Source organism: Nerophis lumbriciformis, linkage group LG01 (genome assembly GCF_033978685.3).
Source record: "Nerophis lumbriciformis linkage group LG01, RoL_Nlum_v2.1, whole genome shotgun sequence".
NCBI lineage: Eukaryota > Metazoa > Chordata > Actinopteri > Syngnathiformes > Syngnathidae > Nerophis > Nerophis lumbriciformis.
The window spans coordinates 28,178,636-28,196,896 of NC_084548.2; the positions used below are offsets into that span (position 1 = coordinate 28,178,636).

General features: G+C 37.5%; 1 protein-coding gene across 1 annotated transcript in view; it reads right to left on the reverse strand.

Annotated features, from left to right (window-relative positions):
- Positions 1-16,918, reverse strand: part of acp2 (acid phosphatase 2, lysosomal) — a 58,818-nt gene extending 41,900 nt beyond the window's left edge. The window contains exon 1 of the mRNA XM_061978606.1: positions 16,649-16,918. Within this exon, the coding sequence (XP_061834590.1) occupies positions 16,649-16,738 (90 nt within the window). The 5' untranslated portion in view covers positions 16,739-16,918. The remainder of the gene's footprint in view (positions 1-16,648) is intronic.
- Positions 16,919-18,261: the final 1,343 nt, after the last annotated feature.

Consider the following 18,261-nt stretch of genomic DNA (forward strand, 5'->3'; position numbering starts at 1 on the left):
ATATATATATATATATGTGTATATATATATATACACACACACACACACATATGTATATATATATATATATATATATACATACATTGATATATACAGTATATAATTTATATTTATTTATTTTGCCGTTTTTGTTTACATGTTAAAGGTGTTTTAATAATTATACATGCATGTTTAACATATAGATTCCTTTCTTTCATGAAGACAAGAATATAAGTTGGTGTATTACCTGATTCTGATGACTTGCATTGATTGTAATCAGGAAGCAGTGCTGGTAACGTCCACGTTTTCAAATGGAGGAGAAAAAAAGTTCCTCCTTTCTGTCTAATACCACATGAAAGTGGTTGTTATTTGGCATCTTATTTGTCCACCTTCCATATTCGTTTTTATACCCTTTACATGAAATACATTGGCGGCAAACTCCGTAGCTTGCTAGCTTGTTTGCGCTGGCTTTCGGAGACTCTTATTTTGAAAGCGCAGGCGCGATGGAGCGGGACTTTTATTGTGAAGACAGGAACTGTGCAGTCAGTCTTTACGGTTGAAATAAAAAAAGGGTCTTTTTTCCTTGATGACTACGTCGACGCGTCGTTTCAGCCCTAATATATATATATATATATATATATATATATATATATATACACATATATATATACATAGGCAGAGGGGTTAGTGCGTCTCCCTCTGCCTCACAATACGAAGATCCTGAGTAGTCCTGAGTTCAATCCCGGGCTCGGGATCTTTCTGTGTGGAGTTTGCATGTCCTCCCCGTGACTGCGTGGGTTCCCTCCGGGTACTCCGGCTTCCTCCCACCTCCAAAGACATGCACCTGGGGATAGGTTGATTGGCAACACTAAATTGGCCCTAGTGTGTGAATGTTGTCTGTCTATCTGTGTTGGACCTGCGATGAGGTGGCGACTTGTCCAGGGTGTACCCCGCCTTCTGCCCGATTGTAGCTGAGATAGGCTCCAGCGCCCCCCGCGACCCCGAAGGGAATAAGCGGTAGAAAATGGATGGCTGGATGGATGATAAAAAAAAATGTTATACGGCCCTTAAGCAGGTTGATAGGTTAGACGAAAAACCCTTAAAAACAAAGTTTCAACAAAGTTGAACATTTAGGGGTTCCCATCGACCATTTCCGTCGCTATGCGTATGCATAGGTATATGATCATTGCGATCCTGGCCAGCGCCTTCCCGGACATGATTGAGCGAGTCAGAGTTTATTCGTTCTTGCTACGCCTGGACTGTGTGAACTTAAAGCGTGTTTTGCCAAGTGTTTGTAGGGGTGTGTTTCGACAGAAACGGGCTGGGATGCGTTCGGCAAGAACATTTAGGGTTCCACATCGACCATTTCCGTCGCTATGCGTATGTGTAGGTATATGATCATTGCAATCCTGGTCAGTGCCTTCCAGAACATGAGTGAGCGAGTCAGAGTTTATTCGTTCTTGCTGCGCCTGGACTGTGTGACCTTAAAGCGTGTTTTGCCAATTGTTTGTCTGGGTGTGTTTTGACAGAAACAGGCTGGGATGCGTTCGGCAAATTGTTGCCTTTGTGCATACTTGGGAGTGAATGTGCGTCAGATCATGTCTGGGCCACCAGTGGATTGGCACGGCGCCTCAAATAAACCAGTCAGTCTATATTTTGCAAGGGATGGATGATCATTTAGGGAGGGCTACCGCAAGAACTTTACATTCTAAAATTGAGGTATGGCTCACTGGCCATGCCAGCAGCGACCCTGTAGAGACAAGTTGGAGATAAGTTACCTTCAATTGGTGAAGTGCTTTGCTGGTTTGTGCAGTTCCAGAAGGAGGAAAAACAAACTCTTGGTAATGTAACAAGCATGGTGATTGCAATAAGAACAACATTTCCCAGACGACCGTAACATCAACCGTGCACCAAGAGACCCTGTATCCATCCACCTCTCAAAGACAGGCCAAAATAACGGACGTAATAATGTTTTATTTGGCCAAAGACATATGTCCTATGTATACTGAGTGCAGTACAATGAATGTGTTCCTTTGTATGTGCCTTTCGTGCATAATCTTATTTTTTCACTTGATCGCTGTGCAATTTAGTTAGCCCTTTGTCTTTTGCCCATTTTATTTTATTATTAGGAATCTGTTTTTGTAGTTTCATTTTGAAATGAAAGTAGGGCTGGGCGATATGACCTTTTATTAATATCTCGATATTTTTAGGCCATGTCTTGAATTGATACCTAGATATTTTGCCTTAGCCTTGAATTAACACTTGATGCATATAATCACACCAGTATGATGGTTCTATGTGTCTACATTAAAACATTCTTCTTCATACTGCATTAATATATGCAAATTTTAAACTTTCATGCAGAGAGGGAAATCATAACTACGTTAATTTACCAAAAGTGTATTTATTAAGCAGTTATTAAGCAGTGGCACAAACATCCATGTAATTTCCAAAACAGAACGTGCAAGATTGTCAGAGACATTTTAAAACAAGCTATTAGTGCACTTTTGTGCATGATGTCACTAAGATGACATGTCAAAACAACACTAAATTAAAGTGCACTTTTTGTACAGAACGCCACTACAATAGTTTAATACAAATAAAGTGCACTTTTGTGCATGATGTCACACAAGATATTTCAATAAGTGTCAAACAAAAATGAGCTGCATAATAGGAAATCAAATACTGTATGTCCTTCGCTGTGTGGTAGGTTCCTGCGGATGTTATCTCCTTCTGTTGTTAACTATTTTTTTCATACGGTGTTGATGTGGAAATGGTTGCTTCTGAATTTTGTGGGTGTGGCACCGGCCGGAGATGTTGACATGCGGAGTTTCAAGCACTCTTCATTCTCTAGCGGGTGACTTTTCAAATGATGATACAAATTAGCAGTAATGCTACTTTTTGTAGCATTACTTGTATTTGTATTTGTAGCAACGCTTAATGCCGCATACTTGACATATTACGGTTGTCTGTTCAACATATTCCTGCTTGAAGCCAAACCACCGCCAGATTATGGACCCTGTGCTGTTTTTCTTGGGAATTAATTATTCCTCCATCATTTGTTACCAAAGTTTGCACCTTCTTTTTCTCGTATTACCACTCGCACCGCTCCGTTTGCACCACAGCTAACGTTAGCCATGCCGCTACCTCTCTGCTCCGCGAGGGCGTATGACGTTGCACGCACGACAGTATGTGACATATGTAAGAAGGTGCACTTGTTTTATGTCTCTGTGAGAAGGAGAGACAAGAAAGAGTGAGAAACACATGCAGCTAAAAGCAACTGCGTGAGAACGTATACTCGAATATCACGATATACTCATTTTCTATATCGCACAGAGACAAACCCGCGATATATCGAGTATATTCGATATATCGCCCAGCCAAGTTTACATACTGTTTGTTGAAAATAAAAAGTGCAAAAAAATATATATTTTAAATAATAGTAAATAATGGTGATTATTAATCATGATTTTAACATTGATGAAAATATTTTGGCCATAATCCTGCAGCTCTAATGTGGATTTTAGAACATGATTAAATCCAGGTCTGAGAAATTGCGTCGAAGAAAATAGAAGTTGTGAGAAGTGTGTCAGAAATTGTCAATGCGGAACCTCTAAATAATCTACGATTAGCCTAATATTTTGACTGAGTTATTTTCAAGCCTAATCAAACAATACCAGTAAAGGTCATTCCAAAATTTTAAAAAGTGTGTTTGTTTGTTTGCCAGCACTGTTCAGTGCGAGCATTTTAGTCGCATTTGTGACTAAAAATAGGTCGTGGGAGAAGAAAAAATAGCACACGTTCTCCCAAAATTAATGCATCCAAAGTTGATCAAACAAGCGTAATATGTTCACCTATCTGTATAGCATGTTTGAAATAAACTTAAACCATAACCATATCCAAATCGACTGTGATTGTGAAAGTGATTGAAAGTGTCCCTCCGTGTGTGCTGCAGAGCTGTGTGTGTCCTCCTCCTCCTCCATGCCCAGAAGGGAGCGGGGCTCCAGTTGCTCACAACACGGATTGAACAAAGTGTTAGTTGGAGGAACTGGTCAGTAAAAGACGTTTTTTTCACCACCTCAAAACTTGACACAAACTGTAACTAGTGCTAGTAACAGTAGTAGTAATTACTACTATGCGCTAGTAACTACAAGGGTTAGTTAGTTAGTTAGTTAGATTCCGTTTATTTCGAACATGCAATATAATTACAACGGAAACAATATTGAACAGCAAATCAATGACTGAAGTGACAAACTTGCCATCCAAACAATACCTTGTTTGTGGACAATCACATACAGCCATGGAAGCACATTCAATCTATTTATTAAGCAGAGGTAACACAAACCACCGAAAGATTCAAAAGAGCTGCCGTCAGAGCCGACAAACTTCTGCTCCTAGCCTGCTAAGCTAACAAAAACCGCTCGAGCCTGCATGTACTCGCTGACGTCACATGTCACTAGGCAACAAGCACCGCCTCTTAAAAGGCACAAACACTGGACGCTAGGGCTGAAACGACGCGTCGACGTAGTCGACGTCATCGGTTACGTAAATACGTCGAGGACGTTTTTGTTCGTCGACGCGTCGCATATTTACATCACACTACCGTCATGGCGGAGCGCAAAGCAGACGATGCGAGCGGTGCGAGCGAGGGGAAAAAAGCACGCCAAAAGTCGTCAAAAGTGTGGGAGTATTTCAATAAACGGCCTAAGAAGAAACGCTACTTTTACTCCGCTACTTTTATCTACATTCAGCTCGCTACTCGCTACTAATTTTTATCGATCTGTTAATGCACGCTTTGTTTGTTTTGGTCTGTCAGACAGACCTTCAAAGTGCTTGCCTTACTGGTGACGTTTCACTTCGTTCCACCAATCAGATGCAGTCACTGGTGACGTTGGACCAATCAAACAGAGCCAGGGGTCACATGACCTGACTGGCTCCGAGCTAACTTCGGGTGTTACCATTTAGTGGTCAATTGTACGGAATATGCACTGTACTGTGCAATCTACTAATAAAAGTTCCAATCAATCAATCAAAAGTGTGAAGGAAAAAAGACCCTTTTTTATTTCAACCGTAAAGACTGACTGCACAGTTCCTGTCTTCACAATAAAAGTCCCGCTCCATCGCGCCTGCGCTTTCAAAATAAGAGTCTCCGAAAGCCAGCGCAAACAAGCTAGCAAGCTACGGAGTTTGCCGCCAATGTATTTCTTGTAAAGGGTATAAAAACGAATATGGAAGGTGGACAAATAAGATGCCAAATAACAACCACTTTCATGTGGTGTTAGACAGAAAGGAGGAACTTTTTTTCTCCTCCATTTGAAAACGTGGACGTTACCAGCACTACTTCCTGATTACAATCAATGCAAGTCATCAGAATCAGGTAATACACCAACTTATATTCTTGTCTTCATGAAAGAAAGGAATCTATATGTTAAACATGCATGTATAATTATTAAAACACCTTTAACATGTAAACAAAAACAGCAAAATAAATAAATATAAATTATATACTGTATATATCAATGTATGTATATATGTATATATATATATATATATATATATATATATATATATATATATATATATATATATATATATATATATGATATGTGTGTGTATGTTACTCAGTACTTGAGTAGTTTTTTCTCAACATACTTTTTACTTTTACTCAAGTAAATATTTGGGTGACTACTCCTTACTTTTACTTGAGTAATAAATCTCTAAAGTAACAGTACTCTTACTTTAGTACAATTTCTGGCTACTCTACCCACCTCTGCTAATAATGTTGTTGTATGCACACTGTGTCGAGCGGAAATGGCCTATCATAGCAGCACAACGGCAGCGTTCTTGCCATCACCATCAACTAGTCAATCGTCCGCGTGAGTATACGTTAAGGCTGCAGCTAACGATTATTTTTCTATCGATTAATCTATAGATTATTTTTTTCGATTAATCGGTTAGTCTATAGATTATTTTTTTCGATTAATCTATAGATTATTTTTCCTTTTACCGATTATTTTTTTTATTTAAAATGAAGATGAAAAAATAAATGTAGGCCAGTTTTTTCAAAAGGCATGGCTTTTATTTACAAAAAAAAAAAGTATGGCCACTCAGTCAACATTGACAACAACATGACAAAATATTCTGTAACAATGTAAACATTTAACAAAATTAAAAGTAGCTTATTTGCTTTTAATGTGCAAATATAAAAGTAAACATCCAGTGCAAATCTTAATATTCTGCAATAGTATAAGCATTTCAAAAGTAAAAGTATTGCTTATTTTGCTTTAAAATGTGCAAAAATAAAGATAAACATCCAATTCAAAAAAGTGCAAAACGGAAATATTCTGTAACAACAGTGTAAACATTTCAACAAAAGTAAAAGTATTGCTTATTTGCTAAAATGTGCAAAAATAAAGATAAACATCCAATTCAAAAAAGTGCAAAACGGAAATATTCTGTAACAACAGTGTAAACATTTCAACAAAAGTAAAACTTTTGCTTATTTTGCTTAATAACACAACAATGATAGTATGATTAAAGTGAAAGTTAATTGTTCGTTTGTACATAGTATACGTAATTGTTAATGTTGTAAAAGGTATTTGCACAACTAATTAACGTTAGCGTTAAAGAGGAGCGCGTCTTTGTAAACACTGAACAGGCACGCCAAACGCTCCTCTCAGAGCGAAACGGTGCTTTAGTTTATGAATTTACAACGCAGATACAAATGACACATTCATGTTTTTGTGTAATGATGACAACGTATACTCATGCGGACGATTGACTAGTTGATGGTGATGGCAAGAACGCTGCCGTTGTGCTGCTATGATAGGCCATTTCCGCTCGACACAGTGTGCATACAACAACATTATTAGCAGAGGTGGGTAGAGTAGCCAGAAATTGTACTCAAGTAAGAGTACTGTTACTTTAGAGATTTATTACTCAAGTAAAAGTAAGGAGTAGTCACCCAAATATTTACTTGAGTAAAAGTAAAAAGTATGTTGTGAAAAAACTACTCAAGTACTGAGTAACATACACACACATATCATATATATATGCATGGCGCAGTGGGAGAGTGGCCGTGCGCAACCCAAGGGTCCCTGGTTCAATCCCCACCTAGTACCAACCTCGTCATGTCCGTTGTGTCCTGAGCAAGACACTTCACCCTTGCTCCTGATGGGTGCTGGTTAGCGCCTTGCATGGCAGCTCCCTCCATCAGTGTGTGAATGTGTGTGTGAATGGGTAAATGTGGAAGTAGTGTCAAAGCGCTTTGAGTACCTTGAAGGTAGAAAGGCGCTATACAAGTACAACCCATTTATCATTTATTTATCATTATATATATATATATATATATATATATATATATATATATATATATATATACATACATTGATATATACAGTATATAATTTATATTTATTTATTTTGCCGTTTTTGTTTACATGTTAAAGGTGTTTTAATAATTATACATGCATGTTTAACATATAGATTCCTTTCTTTCATAAAGACAAGAATATAAGTTGGTGTATTACCTGATTCTGATGACTTGCATTGATTGTAATCAGGAAGCAGTGCTGGTAACGTCCACGTTTTCAAATGGAGGAGAAAAAAAGTTCCTCCTTTCTGTCTAATACCACATGAAAGTGGTTGTTATTTGGCATCTTTTTTGTCCACCTTCCATATTCGTTTTTATACCCTTTACAAGAAATACATTGGCGGCAAACTCCGTAGCTTGCTAGCTTGTTTGCGCTGGCTTTCGGAGACTCTTATTTTGAAAGCGCAGGCGCGATGGAGCGGGACTTTTATTGTGAAGACAGGAACTGTGCAGTCAGTCTTTACGGTTGAAATAAAAAAAGGGTCTTTTTTCCTTCACACTTTTGATTGATTGATTGGAACTTTTATTAGTAGATTGCACAGTACAGTACATATTCCGTACAATTGACCACTAAATGGTAACACCCGAAGTTAGCTCGGAGCCAGTCAGGTCATGTGACCCCTGGCTCTGTTTGATTGGTCCAACGTCACCAGTGACTGCATCTGATTGGTGGAACGAAGTGAAACGTCACCAGTAAGGCAGGCACTTTGAAGGTCTGTCTAACAGACCAAAACAAACAAAGCGTGCATTAACAGATCGATAAAAATTAGTAGCGAGTAGCGAGCTAAATGTAGATAAAAGTAGCGGAGTAAAAGTAGCGTTTCTTCTTAGGCCGTTTATTGAAATATTCCCACACTTTTGACGACTTTTGGCGTGCTTTTTTCCCCTCGCTCGCACCGCTCGCATCGTCTGCTTTGCGCTCCGCCATGACGGTAGTGTGACGTAAATATGCGACGCGTCGACGAACAAAAACGTCCTCGACGTATTTACGTAACCGATGACGTCGACTATGTCGACGCGTCGTTTCAGCCCTAGTATACGTTGTCATCATTACACAAAAACATGAATGTCATTTGTATCTGCGTTGTAAATTCATAAACTAAAGCACCGTTTCGCTCTGAGAGGAGCGTTTGGCGTGCCTGTTCAGTGTTTACAAAGACGCACTCCTCTTTAACGCTAACATTAATTAGTTGTGCAAATACCTTTTACAACATTAACAATTACGTATACTATGTACAAACGAACAATTAACTTTCACTTTAATCATACTATCATTGTTGTGTTATTAAGCAAAATAAGCAAAAGTTTTACTTTTGTTGAAATGTTTACACTGTTGTTACAGAATATTTCGTTTTGCACTTTTTTGTATTGGATGTTTATCTTTATTTTTGCACATTTTAGCAAATAAGCAATACTTTTACTTTTGTTGAAATGTTTACACTGTTGTTACAGAATATTTCCGTTTTGCACTTTTTTGAATTGGATGTTTATCTTTATTTTTGCACATTTTAAAGCAAAATAAGCAATACTTTTACTTTTGAAATGCTTATACTATTGCAGAATATTAAGATTTGCACTGGATGTTTACTTTTATATTTGCACATTAAAAGCAAATAAGCTACTTTTAATTTTGTTAAATGTTTACATTGTTACAGAATATTTTGTCATGTTGTTGTCAATGTTGACTGAGTGGCCATACTTTTTTTTTTGTAAATAAAAGCCATGCCTTTTGAAAAAACTGGCCTACATTTATTTTTTCATCTTCATTTTAAATAAAAAAAATAATCGGTAAAAGGAAAAATAATCTATAGATTAATCGAAAAAAAAATCTATAGATTAACCGAATAATCGAAAGAAAAAAAAAATCTATAGATTAATCGATAGAAAAATAATCGTTAGCTGCAGCCTTACTGGACGCACACACTAAAACGTATCTTAACTGCATTATGCCAGATATTTGAAGTTTTTTTTAAGTAACACATCAGCTACTTTACCAAGAATGTTATGATCCGCTGCCCGGATCATAGTTTGTTTATGTTTCACGTGTGTTTTCAGCACCTTGAGTTTTGTTTGTTTCAGTTGCCATGACAGCAGATTGCTCACACCTGCCTCTGGTTAGTGTTCGGGGCGCGCACCTGTTGCCCGGGCGCTAATCAGAGGGCTATTTTGTCTTTGCCCTGGCCTCACTTGGCCTGGCTTCCTAATTTTACTATGACGACTGGGGTGCATGATGATGCGGGGTTTCGTTCTCCCAGGAATGCAGACGGCTTCGGACACAGCGTGCAGGTAGGAAAATGATTTATTAAAGACATAAATCATACGAGAACAAACAAAATCGTGCTCATAGCACTTAAGGAAAAAAACAAAGGAACTAGCGTGGGAGCTAGCAAGCAAAGAGCCTAGCGTGTAAGCTAGCAAAAATACAAAACAGTCGTCAATTGTTGCATACAGCAAATTAGGAAGCCAGGTCAAAGACAAAATAGCCCTCTGATTAGTGCCCGGGCAACAGGTGCGTGTCCCGAACACTAACCATAGGCAGGTGTGAGCAATCTGCCGTCATGGCAACTGAAACAAACAAAACTCAAGGTGCTGAAAACACACGTGACTGAAAACATAAACAAACTATGATCTGGGCAGCGGATCATAACAGAGAAAGTATTTACATTCAAAAAGTAATTCCGTTAGTAATTTAATTACTTTTTTGGTAAAGTAACGAGTAACTATAACTACCGTAATGACTTCCATCCGTTTTCTTCATAAGTGTCCAGCCCCTAAAATCGATGAAAACCAAACTGTAACCTGCTACCCAAGAATGTACAACAATTCATCTCAACAAAAGAGGAAAAATACAACCTTAGAAGAAACATCTAATCTCAAACATTTGTATGCACGTAGAACACTTAAGACCTTTAACATATCAGTATGTGGAATTAAATTTTGGAATGGAATAAGCAAAGAAATCAAACAAAAGCACTAATATGATTGACTTTAAGAAACTGAACAAACTACAAGTGTTCACAAAGTATAAAGAAGAACAATTATCATAAATATCTTGAAACTTTTTAAAAACGAGAGATAATGATTATTTATGTATTTAATATTTGTTTACTTTCTTATGGTATATTATTTAATTCTTTATTATTTATTCACTGTTCTGTTACAAACAGAGAACATAGACATGGGATAAAACTGCTATGATATGAAAACTGAACTGAACTGAACCTTCATCCTGCATAACTGTATTGCTGTTTTCAGTTTATTCCAAACAATATTATTAATTTAACATGATTCATACATGTATGTGCACTTTATGTGTGTATACAATTGACTGTCCTCAGTGTGGTTAACTAACCACAATAAAGTCACTGTACAACTTGTTGTACAGTGACTTTATTGTGGAGAATATCAACAAAACACCTCAAGTGATTTTTTTCATCCCTAATTTAAAAGACTGTTTACATATTTGGAAAAACAAATTCCAACATTCAGGGAAGGCAGAGTAGAGTGTAGCCTGTGTTACCTTTTACAAAAAGCAGCAACCATTGAAATTGCGTTGAACAAAGAAGGCACAGTCTACGAACTCAAATTCCTTATGTGTTAAACATACTTGGCCAATAAAGCTGATTTTGATAATAAAGAAAAAAAACATGTTAATAACTAATAAAAAATGTGGTTTTAAATAAACATAAAACATTTGTTTAGCCTTTTAAAGAAAATGTATCCACCATTGCTTATGAAAATTGTTATGATGTCATATTGATCACGACCCTAGCCACGGCCACACTGCCACATATATAGTGGCAATCTAAGTTAAAAGTTAAAGTCCCAACGATAGTCACACAAACACTAGGTGTGATGAAATTATCCTCTGCATTTGACCCATCCCCATGTTCACCCGCTGGGAGGTGAAGGGAGCAGTGCGCAGCAGCGGTGGCCGGGCTCGGGAATCATTTTGGTGATTTAGGGCAAACCCTTTAATTATATGTGTGTATTTTGTCATTTATTATAAATGTATAACACTACAAACGATCAAATGTACAATAAGGTCAAGCTGGGATGTCCAATTGATGACACGCAGGCTACTTATGAAACGTAGCTGTTTTTTTATGACGCCAGAAAAAGCATGTGATGAAAACAAGCTGACACATTGATACTGATAAGGAACAAAAACACAAATATTTGTCTTTAAATATATGTGATATACAGTACCTGCTCAGTGGCCTTGTGGTTAGAGTGTCCGCCCTGAGATCGGTAGGTTGTGAGTTCAAACCCCGGCCGAGTCATACCAAAGACTATAAAAATGGGACCCATTACCTCCCTGCTTGGCGCTCAGCATCAAGGGTTGGAATTGGGGGTTAAATCACCAAAAATGATTCCCGGGCGCGGCCGTCGCTGCTACTGACTGCTTCCCTCACCTCCCAGGGGGTGAACAAGGAGATGGGTCAAATGCAGAGGACACATTTCACCACACCTAGTGCGTGTGACAATAATTGGTACTTTAACTTTAACTTAATGTATAACTTTTTTGACCTTTTTATTAGATAATTTCATTATAAATTACATGATAGTGTCGCATGCAACCCTCCCACCCCAACACTGTTTTACCAAACATAATGAATAACCATGATTAACAGGAAAATACAATTCCAGTAGGAATTGTGTGTGAATGCCCAATGCTGGAGCTAAACTGAAATGCAGAAGGAATGTAGAGTATTGTAATAATATGTTTGAATGTACAGTAGGAATGGTTTGAATATTGACGAATGCTCGTTTGAATGTGAGTGGAATGTATAAGGAAAGGTGGAAACGGTTTAACTGTGAAATGGTTTAAATGTAGAAATACTGTGACTGTAGGAAACATTTGAATGCTGAAGACAGGAAACTGTACTGCAACATACGATGAATTTAGAAATGAAAAATGTATGTTATAATAGTTGGAATTAAACTATGATAATGGCTGCAAAATTATCCAAGGAAGTATGCATCCCAGAATAAATGTACTCAATTAACCCTCTCGTAGGTCAGTTCATGCCTTCAGGCAAACAGGATTTGAACCAGTTTCTCCTGCTTCAACATCAATCATGCTAATCACTGTGCTAAACAGCCAGGCTTTCAAACCAGTTTGCTACTTTGGTTAAAAAAGATATGTGTGCGACAGGGCAAACTTTTCTGGATAATTTCGGGTATGAATAAATGTTTTTTAAAAACTATTTATTTATATGACTACAAGAAGATAGGCTCCAGCGCCCCCCGCGACTCCAAAAGGGAATAAGCGGTAGAAAATGGATGGATGGAAGATGTAAACATTTTTTAAAGAAAGATTTACTTTTATGGTCCCTTTCGGGTCTCGAACCCTTTTCAGTGGGGTGAAAGGCACGTGTTAGCCACTCAGCCAAACTGCAAGTGGACGACCTGCGCTACGGAAGAATAATGTGACATAGCATGTTGGTGATGTTTTAGTCCTATACTACTTATTTCTGCTCAAACTCTTAATGGATCTGCCCCAATACAGCATATTTATGTGCATACACTTGTCATGTCAATGTACACAAAATAAACATAACTTTAAAAAAATATTTCTCTCTATCAAAATCTAAAGATAGAGACAAAGGCACAATGTAATGAGAAAAAGCTGACACGTTGATACAATTAATGAACAACGCAGAAATGCAGTATTTTGCCATAATGGAGGTGATTGTTATTATCTGAGGGGGCAGCTCCACACTGTGTATGAAGACACAGCTGCTAGCTTGTCAAAAAACAAATACAGTGTCAGCCAGAGGGGATCTGCATTCATGATCAGCATTAAAAGGCATTAATTGGCAATGGCGATGAAGTATTTTTTCACGAAAATGGGCCGATACTGGCCAGTAGCCGATTGATCGACACGTACCGAGTGTGTATATATATATATATATATATATATATATATATATATATATATACATATACACACTCGGTACACACGGTATACGTAATCTTCCCCCAACAGTCAGTTGGGGAAAAAACAGTACATCAGGTGGCACAACTGGAAAGGAGTGTTGTGTTATTAAATTTAAAAGTCTAAGATTATGTTTTGCAGTTTCTAAAAGTTAGATATGTTTTATACATTCAAATTTTCTTCATGATGATTATACACCCTCACATATATATTAAAAAAAATAAAACATAAATAAATAAATAAATAAAATAAAATAAAAATATATATATATATATTTTATTTTTTATTTTTATATATATATATATTTTATTTTATTGTTTTATTTTTTTAATTATACACCCTCACATTTATATATATATATATATATATTAAAAAAAGAAATATATATATATATATATATATATATATATATATATATTTTTTTTTTTTTATTTATTTTTTTTTAATATATATATATATATATATATATATTTTTTTTAATATATATATATATATATATATATATATATATATATATATATATATACATACATACAGGTAAAAGCCAGTAAATTAGAATATTTTGAAAAACTTGATTTATTTCAGTAATTGCATTCAAAAGGTGTAACTTGTACATTATATTTATTCATTGCACACAGACTGATGCATTCAAATGTTTATTTCATTTAATTTTGATGATTTGAAGTGGCAACAAATGAAAATCCAAAATTCCGTGTGTCACAAAATTAGAATATTACTTAAGGCTAATACAAAAAAGGGATTTTTAGAAATGTTGGCCAACTGAAAAGTATGAAAATGAAAAATATGAGCATGTACAATACTCAATACTTGGTTGGAGCTCCTTTTGCCTCAATTACTGCGTTAATGCGGCGTGGCATGGAGTCGATGAGTTTCTGGCACTGCTCAGGTGTTATGAGATCCCAGGTTGCTCTGATAGTGGCCTTCAACTCTTCTGCGTTTTTGGGTCTGGCATTCTGCATCTTCCTTTTCACAATACCCCACAGATTTTCTATGGGGCTAAGGTCAGGGGAGTTGGCGGGCCAATTTAGAACAGAAATACCATGGTCCGTAAACCAGGCACGGGTAGATTTTGCGCTGTGTGCAGGCGCCAAGTCCTGTTGGAACTTGAAATCTCCATCTCCATAGAGCAGGTCAGCAGCAGGAAGCATGAAGTGCTCTAAAACTTGCTGGTAGACGGCTGCGTTGACCCTGGATCTCAGGAAACAGAGTGGACCGACACCAGCAGATGACATGGCACCCCAAACCATCACCCAACCATGCAAATTTTGCATTTCCTTTGGAAATCGAGGTCCCAGAGTCTGGAGGAAGACAGGAGAGGCACAGGATCCACGTTGCCTGAAGTCTAGTGTAAAGTTTCCACCATCAGTGATGGTTTGGGGTGCCATGTCATCTGCTGGTGTCGGTCCACTCTGTTTCCTGAGATCCAGGGTCAACGCAGCCGTCTACCAGCAAGTTTTAGAGCACTTCATGCTTCCTGCTGCTGACCTGCTCTATGGAGATGGAGATTTCAAGTTCCAACAGGACTTGGCGCCTGCACACAGCGCAAAATCTACCCGTGCCTGGTTTACGGACCATGGTATTTCTGTTCTAAATTGGCCCGCCAACTCCCCTGACCTTAGCCCCATGGAAAATCTGTGGGGTATTGTGAAAAGGAAGATGCAGAATGCCAGACCCAAAAACGCAGAAGAGTTGAAGGCCACTATCAGAGCAACCTGGGCTCTCATAACACCTGAGCAGTGCCAGAAACTCATCGACTCCATGCCACGCCGCATTAACGCAGTAATTGAGGCAAAAGGAGCTCCAACCAAGTATTGAGTATTGTACATGCTCATATTTTTCATTTTCATACTTTTCAGTTGGCCAACATTTCTAAAAATCCCTTTTTTGTATTAGCCTTAAGTAATATTCTAATTTTGTGACACACGGAATTTTGGATTTTCATTTGTTGCCACTTCAAATCATCAAAATTAAATGAAATAAACATTTGAATGCATCAGTCTGTGTGCAATGAATAAATATAATGTACAAGTTACACCTTTTGAATGCAATTACTGAAATAAATCAAGTTTTTCAAAATATTCTAATTTACTGGCTTTTACCTGTATGTATGTATATATATATATATATATATGTGAGGGTGTATAATCATCATGAAGAAAATTTGAAAGTATAAAACATATCTAACTTTTAGAAACTGCAAAACATAATCTTAGACTTTTAAATTTAATAACACAACACTCCTTTCCAGTTGTGCCACCTGATGTACTGTTTTTTCCCCCAACTGACTGTTGGGGGAAGATTACTGTTGTATTTCACACTAAACAGGCTTCTGTTTGAACACTTGTATTATCTTTTTTGTTTTAAAAACACATTTATAATTACTCTTAAAGTACCTTTTTTAAGAGTCATCCTAGTGTGTTCAGCTATGCTGGCATGTGTACCATCAGATATTTTGGGGATCCGAGTTGTCAAAGCATAAAAGTGAAAGTGAATTCAAACTACGGTACATCAATTCGAAAGAATAAAGTTACACATGACACGACTTCATTACATTATTTTACAAATAAGATAATCAAATTGGACACAAAAATATGCGTCATCACGTCATTAGCCCTAAAAACATTTTATAAAGCATATGGGCACTGAGGCAATTTATAAATGTCATGATATTAACTCAGATACTTTATAAACTATACATTGCAGCATATACATATTATAAACCATACATTGTAGCATACTGACATCATAATTCCTCATATTAGCCTGATAATTATCTGTCCAATATTTATTGTGTACCCCTTGTGTATATGCTGTCATTTAATATAAATATTTTATTTTAATTGAATTAATTCATGATTATTTTTATGATGATGTCATTTTCATTCGACTTCAAGAAAATGTTATGCATTTGTCAAGCACTTTGCGTATGAATTTTGCTATATACATAAACTTAGCTTGACTATTGTTTGTGTTTTGGGAGTTGCATCACTGAGGATGTAGAGTACCGTAGATCATGTGTAGTGCTGTATAAGTAATGTCAGGTGGTGACTATGAAGTGCAGTGAAGGAACTCAGTTTAATGCTAAATCACACTAAATAGTCATACTTTGGGCACAATTGACACGTTAACATTCTTGTCGGGGAAAATAAGATACAGTGTTTCACAAGCTGTACACTATTGTATCTGAGTTATTTGTTCAGTGTTGCCTAATAAAACAAATTATAAAATATTTACAAAATGTGAAACACCACGGCTTTATGGTGTAGATTTTCCCACCAAAAGACTTCGCACTTTTTATAAAAAGAAAAAAAAACTAACAAAAAAAAAGCACTCACCAATGTTACATAGTGCAGTTTTTTCCCGGCTGTGCCTTCCACGCCGAGCGAGCCCAGTGCCGAGAGAAACAGAACGAATTCAGGGACCATTTCAGAGTCCGACTCCGTCTACAAAGTCTTGGTGAACTGCGAGAAGATATCTGAGTGTCACAAGACAGGGTGTGATAGTAGTTACACAATATGTGAGCTTTAGTAGCACACGAATAAACATAAACAGTTCATCCCATTTGATTCTTCTTCTGCGGTATAATTCACATCACACTTCGACGTATTCTGGCACCATGCTGCCCCCCACAGGCGGACACGTTTCATGCAATCTGTTTGATATTACCAACGTTCAGAGTCAAATAACAACAAATATTGAATTACTAGTAGTCTCAGTGTGCTGTAACTTTAACAAAACATATGGACAGCACGTTATTGTTATGGTAAATTCATTGAAACAGAGAAAATATTATGAAACAATGATTACAAATGAGTATTAGATTCAGTTAGTATTTGATTCTACTACATGTAGGTGTAGAATATATGTTTGTAATAGTTGTAGTACTTTTAGAAATATACTGGTAGTTTCTTATAGTTGTGGTACTTGTGGTAGTGTACTTTTACTTTCTTGTGTTTGTAGTACTTGTAGTATCAATCAATCAATCAATCAATCAATGTTCACTTATATAGCCCTAAATCACGAGTGTCTCAGAGGGCTGCACAAGCCACAACGACATCCTCGGCTCAGATCCCACATCAGGGCAAGAAAAAACTCAACCCAATGGGATAACAATGAGAAACCTTGGAGGGGACCGCAGATGTGGGGACGGCCCCTGGGCGACCGGTGCAATGGACGTCGAGTGGATCTAGCATAATATTGTGAAAGTCTAGTCCATAGTGGATCTAACACAGTGGTTCTTAACCTTGTTGGAGGTACCGAATCCCACCAGTTTCATATGCGCGTTCACCGAACCCTTCTTTAGTCCATCCATCCATTTTCTACCGCTTGTCCCGTTCGGGGTCGCGGGGGTGCTGGAGCCTATCTCAGCTACATTTGGGCGGAAGGCGGGATACACCCTGGACAAGTCGCCACCTCATCACAGGGCCAACACAGATAGGCAGACAACATTCACACTCACATTCACACACTAGGGACCATTTAGTGTTGCCAATCAACCTATCCCCAGGTGCATGTCTTTGGAGGTGGGAGTAAACCGGAGTCCCCGGAGGGAACCCACACAGTCACGGGGAGAATATGCAAACTCCACACAGAAAGATCCCGAGCCCGGAATTGAACTCAGGACTACTCAGGACCTTCGTATTGTGAAGCACCATGCACTAACCCCTGTTCCACCGTGCCTTCTTTAGTGAAAAATAAAATGGTTAGTTTTTTTTCAAATTCAAGACAAATTTATATGTTTTTTTACTGGTGCACAAAATGAACCGTGCATGAACATCACCTTGTTCAAAGAACAAAACCAACACAGTGCATAAACTCACAACAAATTACACACCTGAAACTCAGTGTGACTTCGGCTGTTGCCGTATCCGTAATACACTGATAGAGAGAAGTTTTTATTTACACGATGACTCGGGTGTGTGACCTCCGCCGAACCCCTGAGGCCTAC